The sequence below is a fragment of the Chamaea fasciata genome, unplaced genomic scaffold, assembly GCF_029207755.1.
Source record: "Chamaea fasciata isolate MVZ Bird 193981 ecotype frontalis unplaced genomic scaffold, bChaFas1.0.hap1 SCAF_8, whole genome shotgun sequence".
In the NCBI taxonomy this organism is placed as follows: domain Eukaryota; kingdom Metazoa; phylum Chordata; class Aves; order Passeriformes; family Sylviidae; genus Chamaea; species Chamaea fasciata.
Window position 1 is genome coordinate 11067082 of NW_027094093.1, and position 19648 is coordinate 11086729.

Consider the following 19648-nt stretch of genomic DNA (forward strand, 5'->3'; position numbering starts at 1 on the left):
GCCGCGGGCCAGAACTGCGCATGCGCCGCGGGCTGCAGCATGAACCATTCATGTTCCGGGGCCGGCCGATTCCAGAACCTTCTGGAACGCTCATGCTCGCCGCGGGTCAAGGGTGAGCTGACCTCACTTCCGTTCGGGACCCGGCCCGGGGCGGCGCGGGCGCTGTGCGGCGGGCCCGCGGTGCCGCCGAGGCGTAGCCGTTCCCGGGACCGGGACGAGGCCGCAGCGGTCGAAAAAAAAACCGGCGGCGCCTAACGGCGCCCGGGGCCGCGGAAGGGGTGGGGTCTGTTCCGCCCCGGGGCGGGGCGCCGGTCGCGCATGCGCACGCCGTGACCTTCCTCACGTGTGTGCTGGCGGCGGCGCGGTCACTCGGTGCGGGCGGCGCGGGAGCATCATGGTGAGTGCCGCGGCTGCCGCCATCTCCTCAGCGCTCCTGCGGCCCTGTCCTGGGCTGCCCCGCCCGGCGTGTCCGGCGCCGCGGGGGCCGACACCGCGCGGGGCCTGGCGGCGCCCCTACTCCTTCCCGGGGTTGGATCGCTGCTGGGGCCCCCGAGCAGCCGCGGCCGCGGCGCCGCTCACGGGTGGGCTCCGTCCCTGCCGTGCCCGCGGGCAGCGCCGGTCGCAGGAGGGACGGGGGGCAGGCGGAGGCGAGGGGCCGGCAGCGCCGCAAGGTCACGCAGTCCGTGGGGCAGAACGCGGGGGCCGCGGGCCAGGACGTGGCGGGAGGTTTGCGGGGGCTGCTGCTTTTGGCTGCCCGGACAGTCGGGCTCAGGGCTCCTCCCGCCGCAGGAACGGGAGCAGCCCCGTGGCTGCAGCGCTGCAGGGCAGGGCCGCACAGGCCACGGCGGATCTCTGCGGAGACAGAGAAGAAACCTATGCCACGCTCAGGAGCTCTCCTTCTATAAGTTCTGTAAAATTTTTTATAGAGAAGAAGAAGAGTTTGACTGAGTTGCCCTTGTTCTTGCAGTGATACTTGATTCTTACGGTAATAATAACGTGAAGAATTAAAACTTAGTGTAAAATGTTCATAGTCATCAGTCTGGCAACTTTATTTCCGGTGAATGTGCAACGGCTCTTAAAAAAGAGAGTTAGCGATGTTATCTTCACAGAATGAAAACGTACCCAACTGGCAGCCTTTTCCCTTGGTTATCTTTCATCCCTGTGCTGCTGACAGCAGCCGGACACTGCATCTTCCATGTGCTGCCTTTTGTTTGTGCTCTGCCTGTGACTTTGTTTCTGCCACTTCCCAAGTGTGTGTGGACATCGATGAGTGCCAGCAAAGGGCACACGGCTGCCAGGCCCTTCCAGCTCTTTCTCTCAGTGTGGGCTCCGTGTACCTGTCTAGTGCAGCGCTATCTCCATGTGACTTGGCAAGTTGCCATATCTTTCCTTCGAAATCAAAGCATGTTCCTTCTTCCTGACCCCCACGGCTTGGGATAAATGCATATGCTTGCATTTCTCTGGCCTGTGGGGATTAGGCTGCCAGTTCTGAAATGCAGACAGGTAGCAGTTAAGTAGTTGCAAAATAACCCCGAACCTAAACAAAATGTGTGGGAAAACCCAAGAACTTAACCAAAACTCCTTCCCTTGATTCTGCTTAAGCAGAAGCAGATACCAAAGCAGTTGAGGTGTCTACCCTGCCTTCTTATTTACAGGGCCTTGACCTAAAATTTCTTTTAACTTTTTTCTGAATCTATTTGTAGAAGTTGGTATAAGTAACAGCACTGTGGCTCAGACTGCAGATTCTCCCCTGTTTTTTTTTTTGTGAAAGGGTAATGATTGAAAGCACCTGAGAAAGACTGACCATGGGGCACCTGGCCAGATTTGTGCTTCTTTAATGTAAACCTCCTCACAAGTACAAATGCAGATGTCCCAAAGAGTCCTTAATCTTCCTTAGATCTGGTTGTGAGCTGGAGAAATACAGTTCATGTGCTCACCAAGCTTCAGCAGCCGAGGGTTTGGGGTTAAAAGCCTTGAGGCCTTTCCAGGCAGAGGAGTCTGCTCCATCTGTGCTGGTTTATTCCCCACCTGGAGTACATCTTCCTACGGCTGAACTGTCAGGATTGCCCAGCAGCTGCCTGTGCCTTCAGGAGTTTCTGATGCAATCAGAGGTGGTATTTGTTTGCTGCTATTAAATAAGTGCTTAGCAGTTGTCTTATACTATTCATCTGTCTCAAATGAGAAATCATTATGTGTTGGGGTTTTTTAACCTCCTTTTAATTGCTGTTTTTCTTGTAATGGCTCTCTTGTTTCAATGTACAATTACTTCTACAGGCAGGAAAAGCATTTAGGAAATTTCTTCCCCTCTTTGATCGTGTCCTGGTTGAGCGATGTGCAGCTGAGACAGTAACCAAAGGAGGAATCATGATACCAGAAAAATCCCAAGGGAAGGTACTACAAGCAACAGTAGTTGCAGTTGGATCTGGAGCCAAAGGAAAGGTGATGACCCTGAAGCATTTCATTTGGGTAGAGCCAGTAATGGTGTGGTGGTGGCTGGAATGTTGCCCTAAGAGTGGGAAGGTTATAGTGCAGCAGTGGTGGTAGTTCACAAAAGTGGATGTCTGTGATGGCTGAAATTGCAAGTGGAGATTCAAAAAGCAGGTAGAAATCTCAAGTTGTCCTGAAATGAATTCCAGCATTTCTTTCATCATTTGTAGAATGGAGTGGGGGTTCTTTTGTTTATTTTTTGTGGGGCTTGTTTGGTGGGGGCAGTGTTTTGGGGAGGTGTTGGTGTTGCTTGTTCATTTTAAATGTGTAGACAGTCTTTGGTGTGATACCTTGTTTCATCACTTCTCAGCCAAAGCCTTGAGGGACTAACAGACTTCTTTGTTAAAATTATTACGTGCCCAGATGTCTGTGACTTGTGAGCAGGGTGGAATCCCAAAGTGTGGCATTGGCTGTCTTGTGCTGTGCAAAATATCACTGTCCATAAGGATTAGGCTTATTGGACTAAAGAAACTCAGCAATCAAAAGAAATAAGTGTTGAATAACTGCTTGTTAATTCTGCACACTGGATATGTACAGGAAAATAAAAGGAGACAGATCACAAAAATGCCAGTGCCTGAGGGCTTCCACATCAGAAGGGCCGGTTCCCCACCAGATCAGGGTTCAGTCAGCAGCAACACTGGAAATCAGGTTAAATTTCAACTGGGGCACGTTGCCTTGGCCTTTCTTTACCATGACTCCCTCTATACGTCCCAGGCTGATTTGTATCAGGATCTGAGTTTTAGAGGTTTATATTGTGAAAGGGTGACAATATTTGACTAATGTGTTAATGTTTTATTTACAATACAAAATAATTAATATATCAGGTGTTTCTAAACAAGTGATTTGATGGCAACAGTGACGAATTGGTCAAAGTTACAGGAATGGGAAGGTACTTTTTAAACTGGTACTTGGAGAAATTATCCTTGGCTATAGAATATGGAAATGGACTTTGTCCCTTGATTTTACAAGGGGGTTTCATGGTTCTTTAAGTGAAGCCCTATTCAGTGTGTCAGGCGAAGACCTCACACTTGTATTTACAGTCAAAACTAAATGCAGAGTTGTGATTTCCTGAAAGTTTCTCTACATGGATGGATTGTTGTAGTTTGGAGGAATTCTGTTACATCAGTTTATAGTATGGAAGAGTAAGGATTTGTTTTCTTTTTTCAGAATGGCGAGATTCAGCCAGTGAGTGTAAAAGTTGGTGAGAAGGTTTTGCTCCCAGAATATGGTGGTACTAAGATCGTGCTAGAAGATAAGGTAGGTTTCCAAACTTTGTGAGTGCAAATCAGAACGGTTCCTGAAACACAGTGATAAATACTGTGGTTACTTCATGGTGCATTCAAGGAGAGGAGCAGCTGGATCCGGCCACCTTATGGTGACTCTGCTGCTGCTACTTCTGTCCCTGCATAAGAGGAAGCAACCACAGGAGCCTCTGACCTGGGTGGGCAAAATGTTCCATATGTTAAGCATGTATTAGAGGAAATCCAAAAAGGCTTAGATATTCCTGGTGACATCCTTGCTTTCGGCAGGGAAAGCCTGCAGAATTGTTTTCTAACAGTTCTTGCACTTCCCACTGCTAAAAGTAGTAACTTGATAGCTTTCTAAAGAGTATCTTAGGAACAAAAAGAATTTTTTCAAGACTAGTTCTGCATGTTGACTTCTTGGTTATCTTGCTTTTGATTTAGTGACTGCACTAATGCTGACTCAGAATGAGCCAGTATTTGCAAAACAAGAGAAAGATTCACATGACAGAAGCTAATGTTTTCTTTTCTTTGCAGGACTACTACTTGTTTAGAGATGGTGACATTCTTGGGAAATATGTGGACTAAACCTGGTGCAGTGTCAGTCATCCATTCCACTGAAATGCTGAAATTTTTCTTTCATCATGTAAATAATGTCCTTTATTTTATAATAAACAGGCATTGAGTCTTTGAAATAACTCGTGATCTCACTGTAACGATGGAACACAAATAAAAATATGTACAGTCAGAAATCAGTTGCTCTTGCTTGAGTTCCATTGAACAGTGAAATTTGGATGACCACCAACCAGCCTTAATTATTCCAAACAACATCATTTTATATCCCTATCTGTGTACTGAGATTGTAAAGGTCTTTACAATAAACTTATAAAACTCTTCTGCTTCTGTCTCAGTTTCTGCTGTTGCTCAGTGAAACTGAGTCTCAATTGTGTAATGAGCTCTCTGAAATGTTCCATGGTAGTAATATGTTATTTTCCCCAAGTTTGTACAAAATGAGCTTAAAATGGTTACCAGACAGATGCAATCTTGCTGAGGACTTTTATCCAGCTCCCTTGCACATTGTACTCCTGAGACAGCATGGGTTGTGTTAACTTCTCTCTGAAGACCCTGAAACACTGCAAGGTTAAGGCACACAAACCACCCTGCTACAAACAGCCTGTTTCCCAGCAGCTGGAAGGAGCTTGGCATTAGTTGTGTCTGCTGGAACAAAATCAGCCCGTTCCCAGATGAAGCAGATAAGAATTAACGATTATTCTCCCTTATCACTCCCTGCATTTTGCCAACAGAAAATAAAAAAAAACTTCCCCCATCAGTTAATCAGGCAGAAGTGGGCCTGATGCTGATCTTAAATGAAGTTTCTTTACTGGTTATCACAGAATCACACCCAGATCTTGCTTTGACAAATTCTATTTCCTCTGTCCTTAACCCACCATTCTTAATTAGCAAGATACTGACTTAGGTAATGCTGAAGCAATTAAATTTGCATATTTCTGGCCACCTTCCCTTGCCTAGGAAAGGATTCAGAGTTGTACATTCAGGAGCACCCAAATCTGCACTGTTCCTGAGGAGGCTTTCAAAGCTGGGCTGCACAGAGGGATGTGCCTTAAAGTGCTTTTGATGTAGTGTTAGTGCAGTCAGTCTGAATGTGACTTAACTGCTGCTGAAACCTCCTTGGCTGGAATTAAACTGCCCTCCTTTCCCATTCAATTCGTGCTGGTAAGAACTCAGAGTGCTGGATACAGTATAGCCCTTACTCCACGGGTAACAGTATAGAACTGTAACAAAACACTTTCCAGACCCATTCAGTGGCTGCAGTGTGGGCCTCAAGCTGTGACACAGTTTGAAGCACAATGTATTTTGTGCCGGCAGACGATCCCTTCCCATCAGCGGCACTGCACAGAGGTGAGCTGGAGGCACGTGTTTCCTTAGGTGCCATTGCTCACCCAGCCTTTCCAGCAGGAGCTGTGTGTGCCAGGCTTGGCTGCAATGCCTTTTGCTGCCCTTAGCAGTGGGGTGATTGCTCTTGGCTGCTCACCTCTGCTTGCTCTGGAGCTGAGGACAAACCAGGCACTGCTCCAGGGGTTAAATTTGCACTGAACTATGGACAGACAGGGAAGGCGCTCATTTAATAAAAACAGTTTTTTATATAAAAGGTCTACTTCTTGAAATCTGCCCTATTTCAGTTTTACTTTAGTAGCTACAGCACTGCACTTTCAAGCTGATAATCACACCCCAAGGACCTTGCAAGACAATTGATTGTGCAATGAAACACCAACTCCCTGGGAAGCATTATCTTCTACTGCAGCCAGCATGCCTTTATCTCCCAGGATAAGGCAGGCATCCTGCTGCAGTCACATCCCAGAGGGAAAGGCATTTCAAATATTTACAAACTGCTTAAAGACACTCTACCCCATCTCAAGATGCAGTAGGAATTAACTGCCAACAGAGAAATGTTTAGGCCTAAAATTTCAGCATTTCTTTCCTTAATGTCTCTAAAAGACGTGAACTGCACAGGATCACTCTGGGCCCTCACCACACAACCTGGCTGCCCCCAGCTCCACCCTCAGCTCACACTTTCAGCCCAGCAGGGTTTCAGCACCTTGATACAATCCCTGTTTATTAAAATATTTAGCATGGCTGTATCTACTACAGTTTACACAAGTGATTAAAAACAGAAGTCACACTTCATGGGAGTAAGTAATTGATGGATGTGGGGGGAAGATAGCATTCCTAGGCCTAATCAGATGGAGGACAAGCTGGAACATTGCTGGATTGACAGGAACATTCCATCCTTGCAGCACAAGGCTCTCACTGCAAGCAAGGACAAGGCAGCTGCCACACAGCCAGGGTGATCCATCTGCTGTCCTTGCCTCTCAAGGCCAGGACTGTGCCAAATCCTGTACCCCTCGGCTTCTCCAGGGGAGGACAGACAATCAATCCAAACCCTCTTTCTTTGCTCTGCTTTTCCTGTAGGAAATGAACCTTCTTTCCACTTCTCTAGATGGTCTCAAAACTTCAGTTTCGGTGTAAATGTTGCGTATTGCCCCACCTGCTTTTTTGAGGGGATACAGTCTTCAGTCTTTCTTCAGCCTGTCTGAATCACAAGGAAACCAGGCGGAGTCCATCTTTTGGGACTTCCTTTTGTTAACACTTCAGAATAGCTTCCATTATCAACAGCTGTGGTGTTTTCAGAAAGCTTTTCTCACCCTGGTTATGTTATCCTGCTGCAGTGAGAAAAGGATGGAACATTTATATACCAATAGAGAAGAAAGAAGAGCCAGGTCCCTAACAGCACATGAATGGTTGATAAAATTTTGGCCAAATATTCAAATTTTCATTATTGAAGGCATTAAGATAATGAGGACCAGCTCACAAAAATTGAAATTACGGTTGTTCAGATTTTGTTCAAAAACAGCTTGAAAATTTAATGAAATAAAAATAATTAGTGTCTTCCAGGAATAGAGGTTAATTATCAAGGGGCAACACAAGATACCCTTCAGAATTCAAGATCTTAATAAGCGAGGCAGATTTCCTTCCTTTTTTTTTCTGCAAATGCATGAACCACCTTCAGACTGACCTAACAGAGACATATTTTTCTCTGAGAGGTATTTCTTCACAGTCAGATTTGGGTTGTTTCCATGTTAAAGGCAAGATGGCCATGAAATGAAGATCAGGGACAAATGGAAATGTCAAGTCCCCAACTTTTCTGTGCTTTAAAGTTAAACCTTGAATATGGTGATTGAAAAAGAAAAAAACCCCAAAAAACAAAAACCAAAAAACCACCCCAAAAACAACAACAACAACAACAACAAAACACCCCAAAAAAACAACAAGCAAACAAGCTGCTGAATTTTGAAGGACTCAAGCAGCCAGAACTGCTTGTGTTGTGAAACTGGCTAATAATAATATCAATCTCATTAAAAGAAAATTAATGTTGGAACACATTATGGAACACACGTTGGTCCAAAGAGGTAATAGGACATTTCTAATTAGACATTCATTCCAATACACCAGCTTCTCACAGCATTTTAAACCTTCTGAAGGCTTCTTACACAAGCAGAGTTTCGCCACACCACCCGAATAGCTGACATCCCTGGGGCAGGAGTAAAAAAGTAACTACTGCAAACCGAACTCAGGCGGCCGAAGCCAGGAATGCCGAGCTCCGCGTTACAGTGTAACGTGAGAGGAGCCCCCTGTGCCTGCAAAGGAAAGGCAGGCGCTGACCCCGTCACCCATTTCTGCTCCCCGCTCTCGGCTCCGACCCCCGGGGCACGGCAGGGGCTGCTCACGACCTCGCCCGAGCACAGACAGGAGTCAAAGTGCTCCTCTTCTTCTGACGGGAAAGCCTGATTAGAGATTCTTCAGTGTTTGCGATCTAGAAATGTTTCACAAACCGTAACTTTCACTGGGTGGAAGGAAGGGGTTTTAACGTGTTGTTTACGGCAAAATAATTGGGTGAAGGGGGAGACTGCACCCAGCATTCAACCTGAAATGCGGACAAGCTGCAGGCAGCAGCCTTCTCCGCTTTGCAGGAGACGCCACACAATTGTAACCATTTATTCCTTGATTGTAGCAGGGAGGTGTCTCATCGGCACCTCGCTGCTTCATCCTTCTTGCACACAGAAGCAATCCACCCCTCTTTATTCTGTACTCATTTCTTACCGTGTATTTTCAAAAAAACAGAACAGCTTTCAAATAATTTTCTTCTCACTTATCCTACAGAAATAGTATGAGTCACTCTGGTCTTCCAAAACCTTTTACTTTACTTGCCTGTATGGGAGACTAATTTATCAGCCAGCTATGATGTAACAGTGTCTTTTTTTCTGGTTTCTTCCCAAATAGAGCCAACAGCCGACTCAGTAAACCTTGAAACCTAAGCTAACTCTGTTTGCCGTTAGCACAGCAGTTCGTGCCCTCTGCACACCCAGCTCGCAGTCATGCCTTCGGAGACCTAGAAAGGCTTCCTACCTACTTTAAAATTATTTTGCCCCAAACAGCCTTTGCTGGGGTGGATTTTTTACTCATTATTTTTAGAGTTAACAACTATAAATATTGAACATAAAACTCTGATTTTTTTTTTTAAACGCACACCCTTATGGTTTGTATTGTACAGAACATCAGGTATTCGGTTGTACAGGGACAAGCGGGGACTAACCTTGAGTGAGCGCACGCACAGCCAGGGGCTAAAGTGGGGATGCTGATGAAACCAGAGTGAAATGCGAAGCATGGATTTCCTCAACAACCACTCAGCCCGCTAATCTCCGTGCGAGGCTTCGCCTCACAAGCCGGGTCACTCGTTGAGACACCGGCCCCACCGCGCAGCACCGAGCGGCCGCCCCAAAACTCCCGCCTCTGTGTGTGTGGGGTGGGGGGGCGGTGTCAGTGTTGCCCCCCAGGAACACAAATCTCTGCTCTGGTAGAGGGACCGGCAGGCGCCCACAGAGCACTGCCCCACAAGGAAGCGTCCACGGCCTGCAGAGCGGCGCGGAGGACGGCTCGTGGGCGCTGCCCCGCGGCCAGGCGGAGGCGGGCAGGGAAAGGGCAGGGAACGGGAAGGCCTCGTCCCCTCCTCCCTCACGGCCGCCCCCGCGCGCCGCCTCCCGCCTTCTCTCGCGAGAAGCTGTTCCCTCCCCCGCCGCGCGCCGGCTGTTCTGGCCGTGTCGCCCCTCCCTCCGCGGACCGGCTCTCGTCCCGCCCCGCCCCGCCCCGCCCCGCCCCGCCCCGCCCCGCCCCGCCCCGCGGCACATCCGGGCCCCGCGGTCGCTATGGTCATGGCGGAGGGCACGGCCGTGCTCCGGCGGAACCGCCCGGGCACCAAGGCCCAGGTGAGTCGCCGCCGCCGCCGCCGCCGCCCCCGCGGCCGTCGGGCGGGCGGGCGCGGGCAGCGCCGCCGCCGAGGGCCCGGCGGCCGGCGGGGCGGCGCCCCGGGGCGCGCCGGGCCTACCGGGGCTGGGGCGGGCAGCGGCGGCGGCCCCGCTGCGGGGATCGCTTTGTTCCCGCGGCCGTGGGGCAGCGGGCGAGACCCGGTGGCGGCGGGGCTGCGGGCCGGGGACGGCGACGGCTCCTTCCCCGCGGGCTCGGCGGAAAGGCCGCTGCTGCAGCGGCCCCGGGGCGGGGGGAGCGCCGGGCGCCGCCGGGGCTGCCAGGGTTGGGAATGGAGGTGGCGTCGGGCCCGGCTGGCCCAGGGAGGGGCCGCGTCCCGCAGCGCCTCGGCCGGGCCGGGCAAGACCTGTGACAGCCGGGCGGGAGCGCGGGCCGCAGGCTGGGGCAGGCAGGGCGGCGCCCCGGGGCTGTCAGGCACTGCTGTTGTTCCTGCTGTGAAAACACCGAGAGCACGCTCCGGGAGCGGGCTCATGACCCTGCACATGGCTCCGGGTGGGAGCTCGGCACCGCCACAGCGACCGTACCTGCCTGCCCATCCCAGAGGGAAGTCGTCCTTCCCTTGCATAACTGCGCACCAGAAAATGCTGGTGTCACATCTCTTAATCAAAATTGAGTTCATTTGTTTCTGGGGTTTCACGGTCAGGTGGAAAAGGCACACCTCCAACACGGAAACTGCGTTTTTTAGATTATTTCATAGAGGTGATCTGTTAGACCTTTATGTGAGACTTTCTCCTCTGCTTTTGTGAGGAGAACTCATGGTAGGAAAGGAGCAGTGTGTGACACCAGTCTGCTGTTCTTTGTCATAGCATAGAGGTAACATTATTACACAACCCTGTAAATCAGGTCATTCTATGCATGTTTCATCTGTGAAGCAGACAGAATGTTGTGTGCCTTTAATAAATTTGGGGTATTCTGCAAAACAGCTGGACATAGACCTAGGTTTGGTCAAATATTTTGAAGTTCATGTACATCGAAGGGTTTTGTATATAGCAATGATAATTTGTCTCCACAGACATGATTTTTCTTTGTGTATGGCTGTATTTAATGTTTTCTTTAAAACATATGTTTTAAAGAAAAACACTTGTATAGCTATTCAGTTTGCAAAGACAATTAGATAATGATATTTCAACAGTGGATATGCACTTGAGGTATTTTTTCCAGAGCTGACTTACTCTCTCAGGAACAGATTGCTGAGCTTTGCAGTTGGGACATTTTCATTGAGTCATTGCTCCTACTGGGATGACTACAGCCAGCTGATGTGCAGCATCTCTGCATGATGTGAGGGATAGCACCAAATTTTAGATGTGAAGAATGCACAGTAAGAAAATGCCTATGGTTGGGATGATTGTGGGTGCAGCAGTTGTGGATTGCTGCAGAACACAGGGGCAGCTGGATCTGAGGTGACACTTCAGGAAAGCTTTATCATTAACAAGGCTGATAAGCATCCTGGTAAATTAATTAAGACATACTGACCTTACCAAGGGTGAGGTGGGAGTGTGGTACCAGGTTAGGCCAGCACAGCGTTGCGTGATCTCAGTTCAGAGATGTTTTTCTTGCTGTGTCACCACTGGGAGTTTTAGTTTCATAACCAGTGGATGCTGCTGCTCTCTACAGAGCTGCTCTTCCCCATTGCTACCTGGTGTAACACCTGCAGTGGGTGCTGTGTGCTGTATTTAATGTAAAAAATGCAGGCTATGGGTGTTAGAGCAGTGTGTTCACCTGCCGAGTCATGCAGAGCTTTTCATTTCAAGGTTTGCTGCTATTGCAGTGCTGGGGTGTAAATCCTGTTTCACCCTCTTCCTGCCACAACTGTGTGCTGCTTCTCTTCAGGTGCAGCTTCCTGGAATTGTATCAACTCCTTCTATTCTCCTGGATGCTCATGCATATTGTAGGCTGTGTGCTTTCCTTCCTCCCCCTCTGGTTTTGTTACATTGCTTTAAACTTTCTTTTTTCAAAACAGGATTTCTACAACTGGCCTGATGAATCCTTTGAAGAAATGGATAGCACATTAGCTGTCCAACAGGTATTCCTATTTACATGAAATGTTGTTAATAAGTGCAGTTTCCCAGGTTTTATGTTCTGGTATATAAAATGGAACAGGGCTTGGTATTTATCTGCTTAGGGTGGTGCTGCTGCACAGCAGTGAATTTCCTAAGCACCCATGTATATTAACAGATTAATGGTTAATTTTGTTTGCAGACATTAACTTTAATTACCATGTCTGGTTTAAACAAATCCGATTTAAGAAAATGATGGGGGGTTCTTCATTCTTTTACCTTTTTGAATTGAAGAAAGGCATTTTTCACATCTGGCATTTTTAATACCAATTTCCTTACCCTGCCCATCTGCTTTTGAACTTTTTTAGTCTGTCAATTATTTAAGTAAAAACTAAACCCCTCCAAGATGTAATGTCCTAGATATACTGTCTTACTACAATTACAAGAAGATCTAGTTTTATTTCTACTCCCCCCCCCAGTATATTCAACAGAACATAAGGGCAGACTGTTCCAACATTGATAAGATCCTTGAACCTCCCGAAGGCCAGGATGAAGGTGTATGGAAGTATGAACATTTAAGGTAAAAATCCATCTTTTGTCAACATGCTGTCTTGGTTCTAAGTTTTGTGCATTGATGCTGGTAGTGAATCTATTTGAATGTGACACATCAAAACTAACTAAAATGAAGATTGATTTTTCCACTGTTAAATATTGGTATTATTTTCTGAATTCCCTGTCATTTTTAAAGGTTTGTAATGTGATCTTAATTCTTTAAAAGAAAATATTTGTACCTCACTTCTTGAATATGAAGACATAATCACGAATTTCCACAGCACTTTCTTATTGTATTGTCAGTTCTTCATCTCCACTAATGTGTAATGTGATTTCCAGATGCTTCCAGTGCTTTTTCTGAAACTTATAGGCAAATAGGTGGGGACAGCAAGAGTACCTGTGTCTTACAGTTCTTTTTCTGCTTGTAAGGAAACAAACCTTTTTGTCCATCTCTGTGGTTTGTTTTTTTTTTCTTCTAATTGCAGTACAGTAAATACATTCAGCCTTGGAAGGTTGTGCCAGAAAGTATTTTTCAGCTGTAGTGTAGTTATTAATACATATGCAGTAATCCTTTTGTCTTGATTTTTTTTTTTTTTTCTTATAAGCATCTCTTCTCACTATTGAGTATACTCTGGAATAAGAACAATTCTAAGATTTGGACACCTTGGTTTTTTGCCTCACATTTTCTTTTTCTCTCCTCTGGTCTGCAATCATTCCAACAGGCAACAGGGAATCCTCAAGAAAAGAAAAAGTATCTACATAAAGCTGCAAAGTCTTATTTTAAGATTTCCCCATCCTTTCATATATCCCCCAGAAATTTTAGATTCTTAACACTATGACTTGTGAGTTTTGAAAAATTTATTCAGATTTTCTTGTAGGGTGGAGGTCTGAGTTCTGTAAAGTTCAAGAATGCACTTTCAGACACATTCCAGTGAAAGCTGTATTCCAGAGGTCCCACTCTGTTAATGACCTCAGATGGGACTTTAGCCCCTTAATTGATTGGAAGTACATCTTAGAAGGATGGGACAATCCAGCTATAGGAGTTTAACACTTAGATTCTTAAATTAGTTTTCTTGAAGTGTTCTTTTAATTTTTTTAATCTTTGTTTGTGGAATAGCACTCACTTTCATAGCATGTTGGGACCTTAAACACTTCCACTAAATGGTAAGTTAAATTCAGCCTCTGCTGTCAGTGAAGAATTAAAATGTAATGGTTTAGTTGAGTAAAAAAACAATCTGCTGGTATGAAGATCAGGATGTCTAACCTATTTTTTAATGAGATACTTGCAGTGAGGAAACAAATAGCTGATTTTGATGCTGCTGTGTTGAATTTCTTTTAGACAATTCTGCCTTGAGCTCAATGGACTAGCTGTCAAGCTTCAGGTAATTGTTTTCTTGAGACTTATATTTTGTCAGGGAGGAGACTTCTTTGTTTTGTGTAGATTGCAGCGCTTTCTTCTAAATATATACACACAGGGCTAAGCAGTGGTTGAAGGTTTTGTAAGATTTTAAGCGATTATGGCAAATAACTCTTTTGGGGGGTGGACAGGGCAAAGAAGTGATTTGAAAAGTTTAGCTCCTTTTTGCTGCTGGGTATTTTTCTTAACTGAGCAATTGTTTTAACAGAGTGAATGTCACCCTGACACATGTACTCAGATGACAGCAACTGAACAGTGGATTTTTCTTTGTGCAGCTCATAAAACTCCCAAAGAGGTATGGATGCATTTTGGAAAACTGACTCCCGTCATGTAGGAATTTTCTTTCACAGTCCATGTGTTCTTGAGGAGCCTGTTAGAGGTGGCTTCTTAGTCAAATTGAGAGCTTATGTGGGTTAAGAATATCACTTGAGCTACTCTTCTTTGCCATTCTGTAGTGTTTTACAGAGGAGCAGGATGAGGTAAAAGGAACTGCTTTTCTACCTCAGTATTAGCAGCTTTGCACACTCCCCTTTTCTCTCTGGGTTGGTGTTGAGCCTGCCTGAAACGTAATGGAAAAAAGCTCTTTGTTTAACTGATAGAAGAGTCCATGCTGAGAATAGGCACTCATCTTCAAAGACTGGCCTTGATCCACTGGTCAGTGTAAGCCTGACTCCAAATGTGCCTCCATGTGCTCATTCTTAGGGCAGTTACTCCCAAAAGGGGGTGGAGTCATAAAAATGTTTTCAGTCAAGTGGGTTTATCAGCATGGCATTAGCTTGTCTTCCTCCATGTCCAGATAGTTTAAACTTTGTTTGGACCTTCTCTTGAACCACTTAATACAGTTTTTTTTTGCCTTCAGAAAGTCTTTGTTGCTTTTGGTTATGCAGTTTGTCATATTTATCTTTGTATTTCACCTTCCAGAATAAGGTATTGGCTCTTTTTATCTTTTCTGTCCTATATCATTTTTTGTTCTTGTTTTGTTCTGCTTTTACTTTCCTGAGATGTTTTGATTTAGCCAACTTCCCACTCCCTCCTTTAACCCTTATCCCTACATAGCATCTTGGCATGTCTGGCAGTGTTGTCCTTAGCTAGACTGGAGGACTTCAGGTTTCTTTTTATCTCTGAGCATGCAGCATTCATTTCCTGTTTTCCATAGCAGTAGCTACCAACTTATGGCCAGACCGGGGGTGATGGAACCTTGAACTGCTGACAGAAATGTACAACTGACGAGTCTTTTTCCTGAAATTAGTGAATGGACAATGGACAGATATTCTTTCTCTCAGTCTGGCTCAGTTCACCTTTACTTTCTTGCTTCAGGTGTTATTTGATTGCAGAGTCAGGGATGGCTTGTTACACACTTAGTTACATGTAAGATTTTAGTTTCCTTTGCCAAAGTAAAAAGCACTGATAGATTTAGGTGCAGGTTAGGTTTCAGAGCCTGTAGAAGAGCAAGTCTGGCAACTTGACTGTGTGGGAAACAAATGAGCTGTGAGGCAACAATCATCTTTCCTTTCAGTGTACTCCTAGCATGTATTTTTATTATACAGCTTTGCTCAAGGAGAGGCATAACATTCACTACTCACGTGCATAATGGCATTGCCATAGTAACTTTTTGTCTTGAAATAATTTATATGGGTTTTGAAGCAGAGAAAAGGAATTACTCACTTAAGGAAGAAATGTAATTATACCTTTAGACAAGCTACATGAAACTTCTGGGAATAAAAAATGACCAGTGAAGTTCAAAGCATCAGGAAATAGAATAAACTGGTTCTTTTTAAACAAGTTCTGACAATGTTGTGTCTGTTTCTGTAGTGTCCTGCTATAGACTACACCAGGCACACACTTGATGGAGCTGCATGTCTTCTGAATAGCAATAAATATTTCCCCAGCAGGTAAAAACATTTTATCTTGGGAGGTGGGAGAGAAGGAGGGAGGAGGTTGCATCTTAAGACATTGACAAAGCCTAGGGAGAGGTGTAATGCATTTTTCATGGCTACTGTTGGAACTATCAAAAATCCTGCAGCTCTTAGGAGTTGGAAGGCCTATTGCCACTTCTAAGCCAAGGAAGAATTCTGGCTTAGTCAAATGGTTTGCCATTTACTGGAGCTAAGGGAGGCTGTTTAGGTAAAAACTGTTTTAGTGATTATCTGTTAGTGGTCTGGGGCTTCTGTTGGAGTAGTGCCCACCTAAACAAGAGGATGGCCTTTGGACAGATGCTGCACCTCAGAGGCCTTCAACAGGACAGCACCAAAACCCTCCAGAAGCCAACAACCAACCTACTGTGGGACATGGCAATCACAGAAGACAGAGACAGGCCACTGACTGGGCAGGTCACATCAGAGAAAACTCCCTGCAGAAGTCAAAATTGTGCTTCTCTAGGAATTCAGTACAGACAAAGAGGTGCAACTGGAAGTCTTTTTTTTTTTTTTTGCTTTGCCCATAAACTCTAGAAACCAGAAATCCAGCCTTTACCAGAATAATTGATGATGATTACTTACAGGCAGAACTTTTTTTGTAGTCAGAATACAATTTGTAAATGTAGAGCTTACACCAACAAGTCTAAATTTCATATGAAATTATACAGAATAGTTTTAACGATCAAAATTTATGTCAACACATGCCTCAGTAGTCATTTCATTAGAGCAGTTGTGTAACATTTCTCCTGTTGCTTACAGGGTTAGCATTAAGGAATCCTCTGTAGCCAAATTAGGATCAGTGTGCCGAAGGATTTACAGAATATTTTCACACGCTTACTTTCATCACCGGCAGATATTTGATGAATATGAAGTAAGTAGTTTGAAATTACATCTTGAAAGTGAAGTAACTGAAGTTACAGCTGTGATGGAGTTGCATAAAATATCGTAGTCCTACTCGAAGATCTGTATTCAAGTGAAGGATTAATTACAGTAGATTCAGTTTTACAAGAACTGAAAAGCTGTTAAACTTACATATACACATAAAGATTCATTTATGTGATTAGCGTACTCAGTTATGGTTTCCCTTCATTTAAATAAAAGGCCAGAATTTGAGGGATTTTTACAGACAACTCAAACTCATCTTGTATTTAAGAATCCTGAATGCATTCAAGCACTGAGTGCAGTTAGTACTGCTCACATATCTGTAATTCCTGTTTGTGTATGTTGCAGAGCAGTTAAGGAATTCTGATTGTGTAACTGTAAAGGATCAGAGTAATTGAGGGCAATTGGGTTACTGCACCACCAGTAACCTTTTTTTTAATGGGAAAGTAGAAATTAATAGATGGAGATAAGGGGTACAGCTAAATATAGAAGCAAACCTTTGCCAAATCCCACTTAAGATTTCTGGAACAGCTATCAAATGATTGTGCCCTGTTGTGTTGGAGATAGTGCATGTAGGAGGAATTTCAGAACCATACTTTTAAATATTTAAATATATTCTTGTCTAAGTGCTGTTAAATTGAGCTGTGACTGAAGCCTCAATTTCAGTAGGTTTCTTAGTATTTGTAGTAACTATAAGCAACCAGTGAAGATATAAAAGAAGCAATATAAATTTACTATTTAAGCATGACTAAGACCTGTAAGCCTAATGAGACAATTACATAGAAGCAGGCTTTTTTGTTTAGCATGTTCCTCAAAATGGTTTACAATAATCCTTCTGTACATACTGTTTTTCCCTTTTTTTCACCTCCAGAATGAAACTTTCTTGTGTCACCGGTTCACTAAGTTTGTGATGAAGTATAATCTGATGTCCAAGGATAACCTGATTGTACCAATTTTGGAAGAAGAAGTGCAAAATTCAGTGTCAGGGGAGAGTGAGGCATAATGGGAAGAGCAGTACAGACTCCTGTACTGAATATAAACAAAACATTAATTATGTACTGTATATATCACTTTAGACACTTCAATCACGTATCCTCATAGCTTTGTTTAGTAAACTTTTTGTATGCTGTGTGCATTGCCTTTTAATATGGGAAATACTTCTAAGTTATTCATGAGCTGTATATTCATCAATGTGGCACTCATGGTTTTTAAATAAAAGTAGTAGTATCTGTTTATAATGCCTGTTAATAAAAGAATTTACAGTTCTCTAAAAATGCTGCTAAACAATCATTGAATCACAATCCTGAAGATGTGTCTGATTGGGTGGGGAAAAAGTGAGATAACGATTTCACAGCAAGCCATTTTGTAACGCAGTAGCTATATTAAGTCTTAGTTCAAAGATGATCACCTTAAATATATAATCCTGCAGGAAGCTTCTTGCAATGTAGCTTATTCCTAATTTACCTTTTATTTTTTTAAAATGGCTTTGAAGATTTACTTCTGGATGTGCATACTGCTGTATGTGTATATCCAAATACTAACAGCATCTATAGTATTAAACCAAAAGGACAATTTCACTATGGTATTGAACATATATATATTCTTGATATATATCTAACACACTTTCTGGACTACTTTTTTTTTTTTTTTTTTTTGTCCGCAGTGGAGGTTTGTGTGCAGCAGGGGACAGGTGCTGTCCTCTTAAGGCAGACGACTGCTGTTTTCCAGTCCACAACCTCTCTAAAGAATACCTGTGCATATTTATGGCAACTGCTTACAGATTATACCTCAGCTGTTCATGTTACACTACATAACACACTGGCCCAGTCTCTGCTTGTATTCCTAGTCAAAACATGCTAAGTACCTGAAATATCAAACCCCATCCTTTGCAAGAGTTAATTATGTTTTCAACATACATTTGTTTCTCTTCAGTTACCTTAACCATATTGACAGAAATATTTGGATTCATGCTTCTGGTTCCCTATCAGGTGTCTATTTCAAGTGGTGTTTGCAGATTTGCAATAACTGACAATAACTTTCCATGAGTGCTGCTTAATTGTGTTTTGTCTAGAAGGATAGAATTAAATGTTTTAGAGATGCATATAAGAGAAATACTGCTAAGTGTACATGAACACAGGGTCTAAAAGCAGTAGCAGTGTTCTTGAATGAATTTTGCTTTGCTGTTTAAGAAGTTAGCTTGTTTCTCTGAGGTTGACAGGAGCCCTCTATTTCTTTCAGCAGGTCAGAATGGGTTAGCTCAGCTAGTTTCAGCAATTTACACTTTGTTTTCTGCATTATATTTACATGGAAAGAAGGGAGTCCACATATTTTTACTAAGTGTTTTTTCATAATATACTAAACATGCCTTAAATTCTGTTTTTCTTTATATGAATCAAGCACACCTCAAGCAACTGCTATCACCTGGAGGTAAAGGGAATATAAACAATGAGAAAATTGAGAGACTAAGCTTAAGTACTTCAACAGCTGTGTTCTTCAGCAGCTTCTTGTCTCATGTTTATCATTGTATTTAACTGTCAGCAGGGTAATTGCATGAGATGTTGTCAGAGTGAAGTAGCTTTAGTTGCTGTCTATACACTTAGCTGTAACTTGCCTTGTATAGACCAGCTTACCTGATTTTGATAGATAACTTGAGAGTTTGTACTGCAGGTAGGAGGATGCTTTCTGGAGGTAGTAAAATGTATTTAGCTCGTTGCTGTCTGCTCTAGGACCATCCATGGTGTGGCTCCTTTGTACAGTCACTCTGCATGTGTATATTGGCCGTGGTGACTGGGACAGGCAAAAACATGGGACTGGTGTTGCTAATTACATTTCCTCTACAAAACTGAAGAAAATGATGTGGTGCTCAGGAGTGCATTAAAATTTTAAACCTCTTCCTCTTATGCTTTAAGAGTTTAACTTCAAAACAAAACTCTGGAAGTTTGAATCCTGTTCATTCTCATTCAGATTTGCACTGTAAAGTTGACTTGCTATACTAAGCTGATTTTATATAAGGCCTAAGTGAGACACTGCTTGTATTTTCCCTTGCTATTGTTTACATGAGTACTGTGTACACACATGTGCCTGGATGGTACCATAAAACTACAATTAGCCTAAGCAGATCATTGATTTGTCTAATAAATATTAACAGGTTTAATTTAGACTTTACATCATAGGGAAAACTGAGACTGTCTTTGAATTATATTGTAAAAAAAGGATAAAATTAAACTGTTTCTTTATCCATACCACTATATTTTG

At 44.0% G+C, this 19648-nt stretch overlaps 1 protein-coding gene across 2 annotated transcripts; it reads left to right on the top strand.

Moving 5' to 3' along the window:
* The first annotated feature begins 122 nt into the window (after positions 1–122).
* On the top strand, positions 123–19641 carry LOC136293188 (MOB-like protein phocein). Of its 2 annotated transcripts, XM_066189644.1 has the most exons (8): positions 9479–9571; positions 11590–11652; positions 12106–12206; positions 13518–13560; positions 13804–13890; positions 15408–15487; positions 16271–16382; positions 17265–19641. In XM_066189644.1, exons 1-8 carry the CDS (start codon positions 9512–9514, stop codon positions 17394–17396), a joined length of 678 nt encoding a protein of 225 aa, XP_066045741.1. In that variant the 5' UTR covers positions 9479–9511; the 3' UTR covers positions 17397–19641. The 2 variants fall into 2 exon arrangements, with proteins under 2 accessions (XP_066045742.1, XP_066045741.1); XM_066189645.1 differs by lacking the exons at positions 9479–9571; positions 11590–11652; positions 12106–12206; ... (3 more) ...; positions 16271–16382; positions 17265–19641 and adding exons at positions 123–397; positions 2275–2439; positions 3655–3744; positions 4266–4622.
* The last annotated feature ends 7 nt before the right edge of the window (positions 19642–19648 follow it).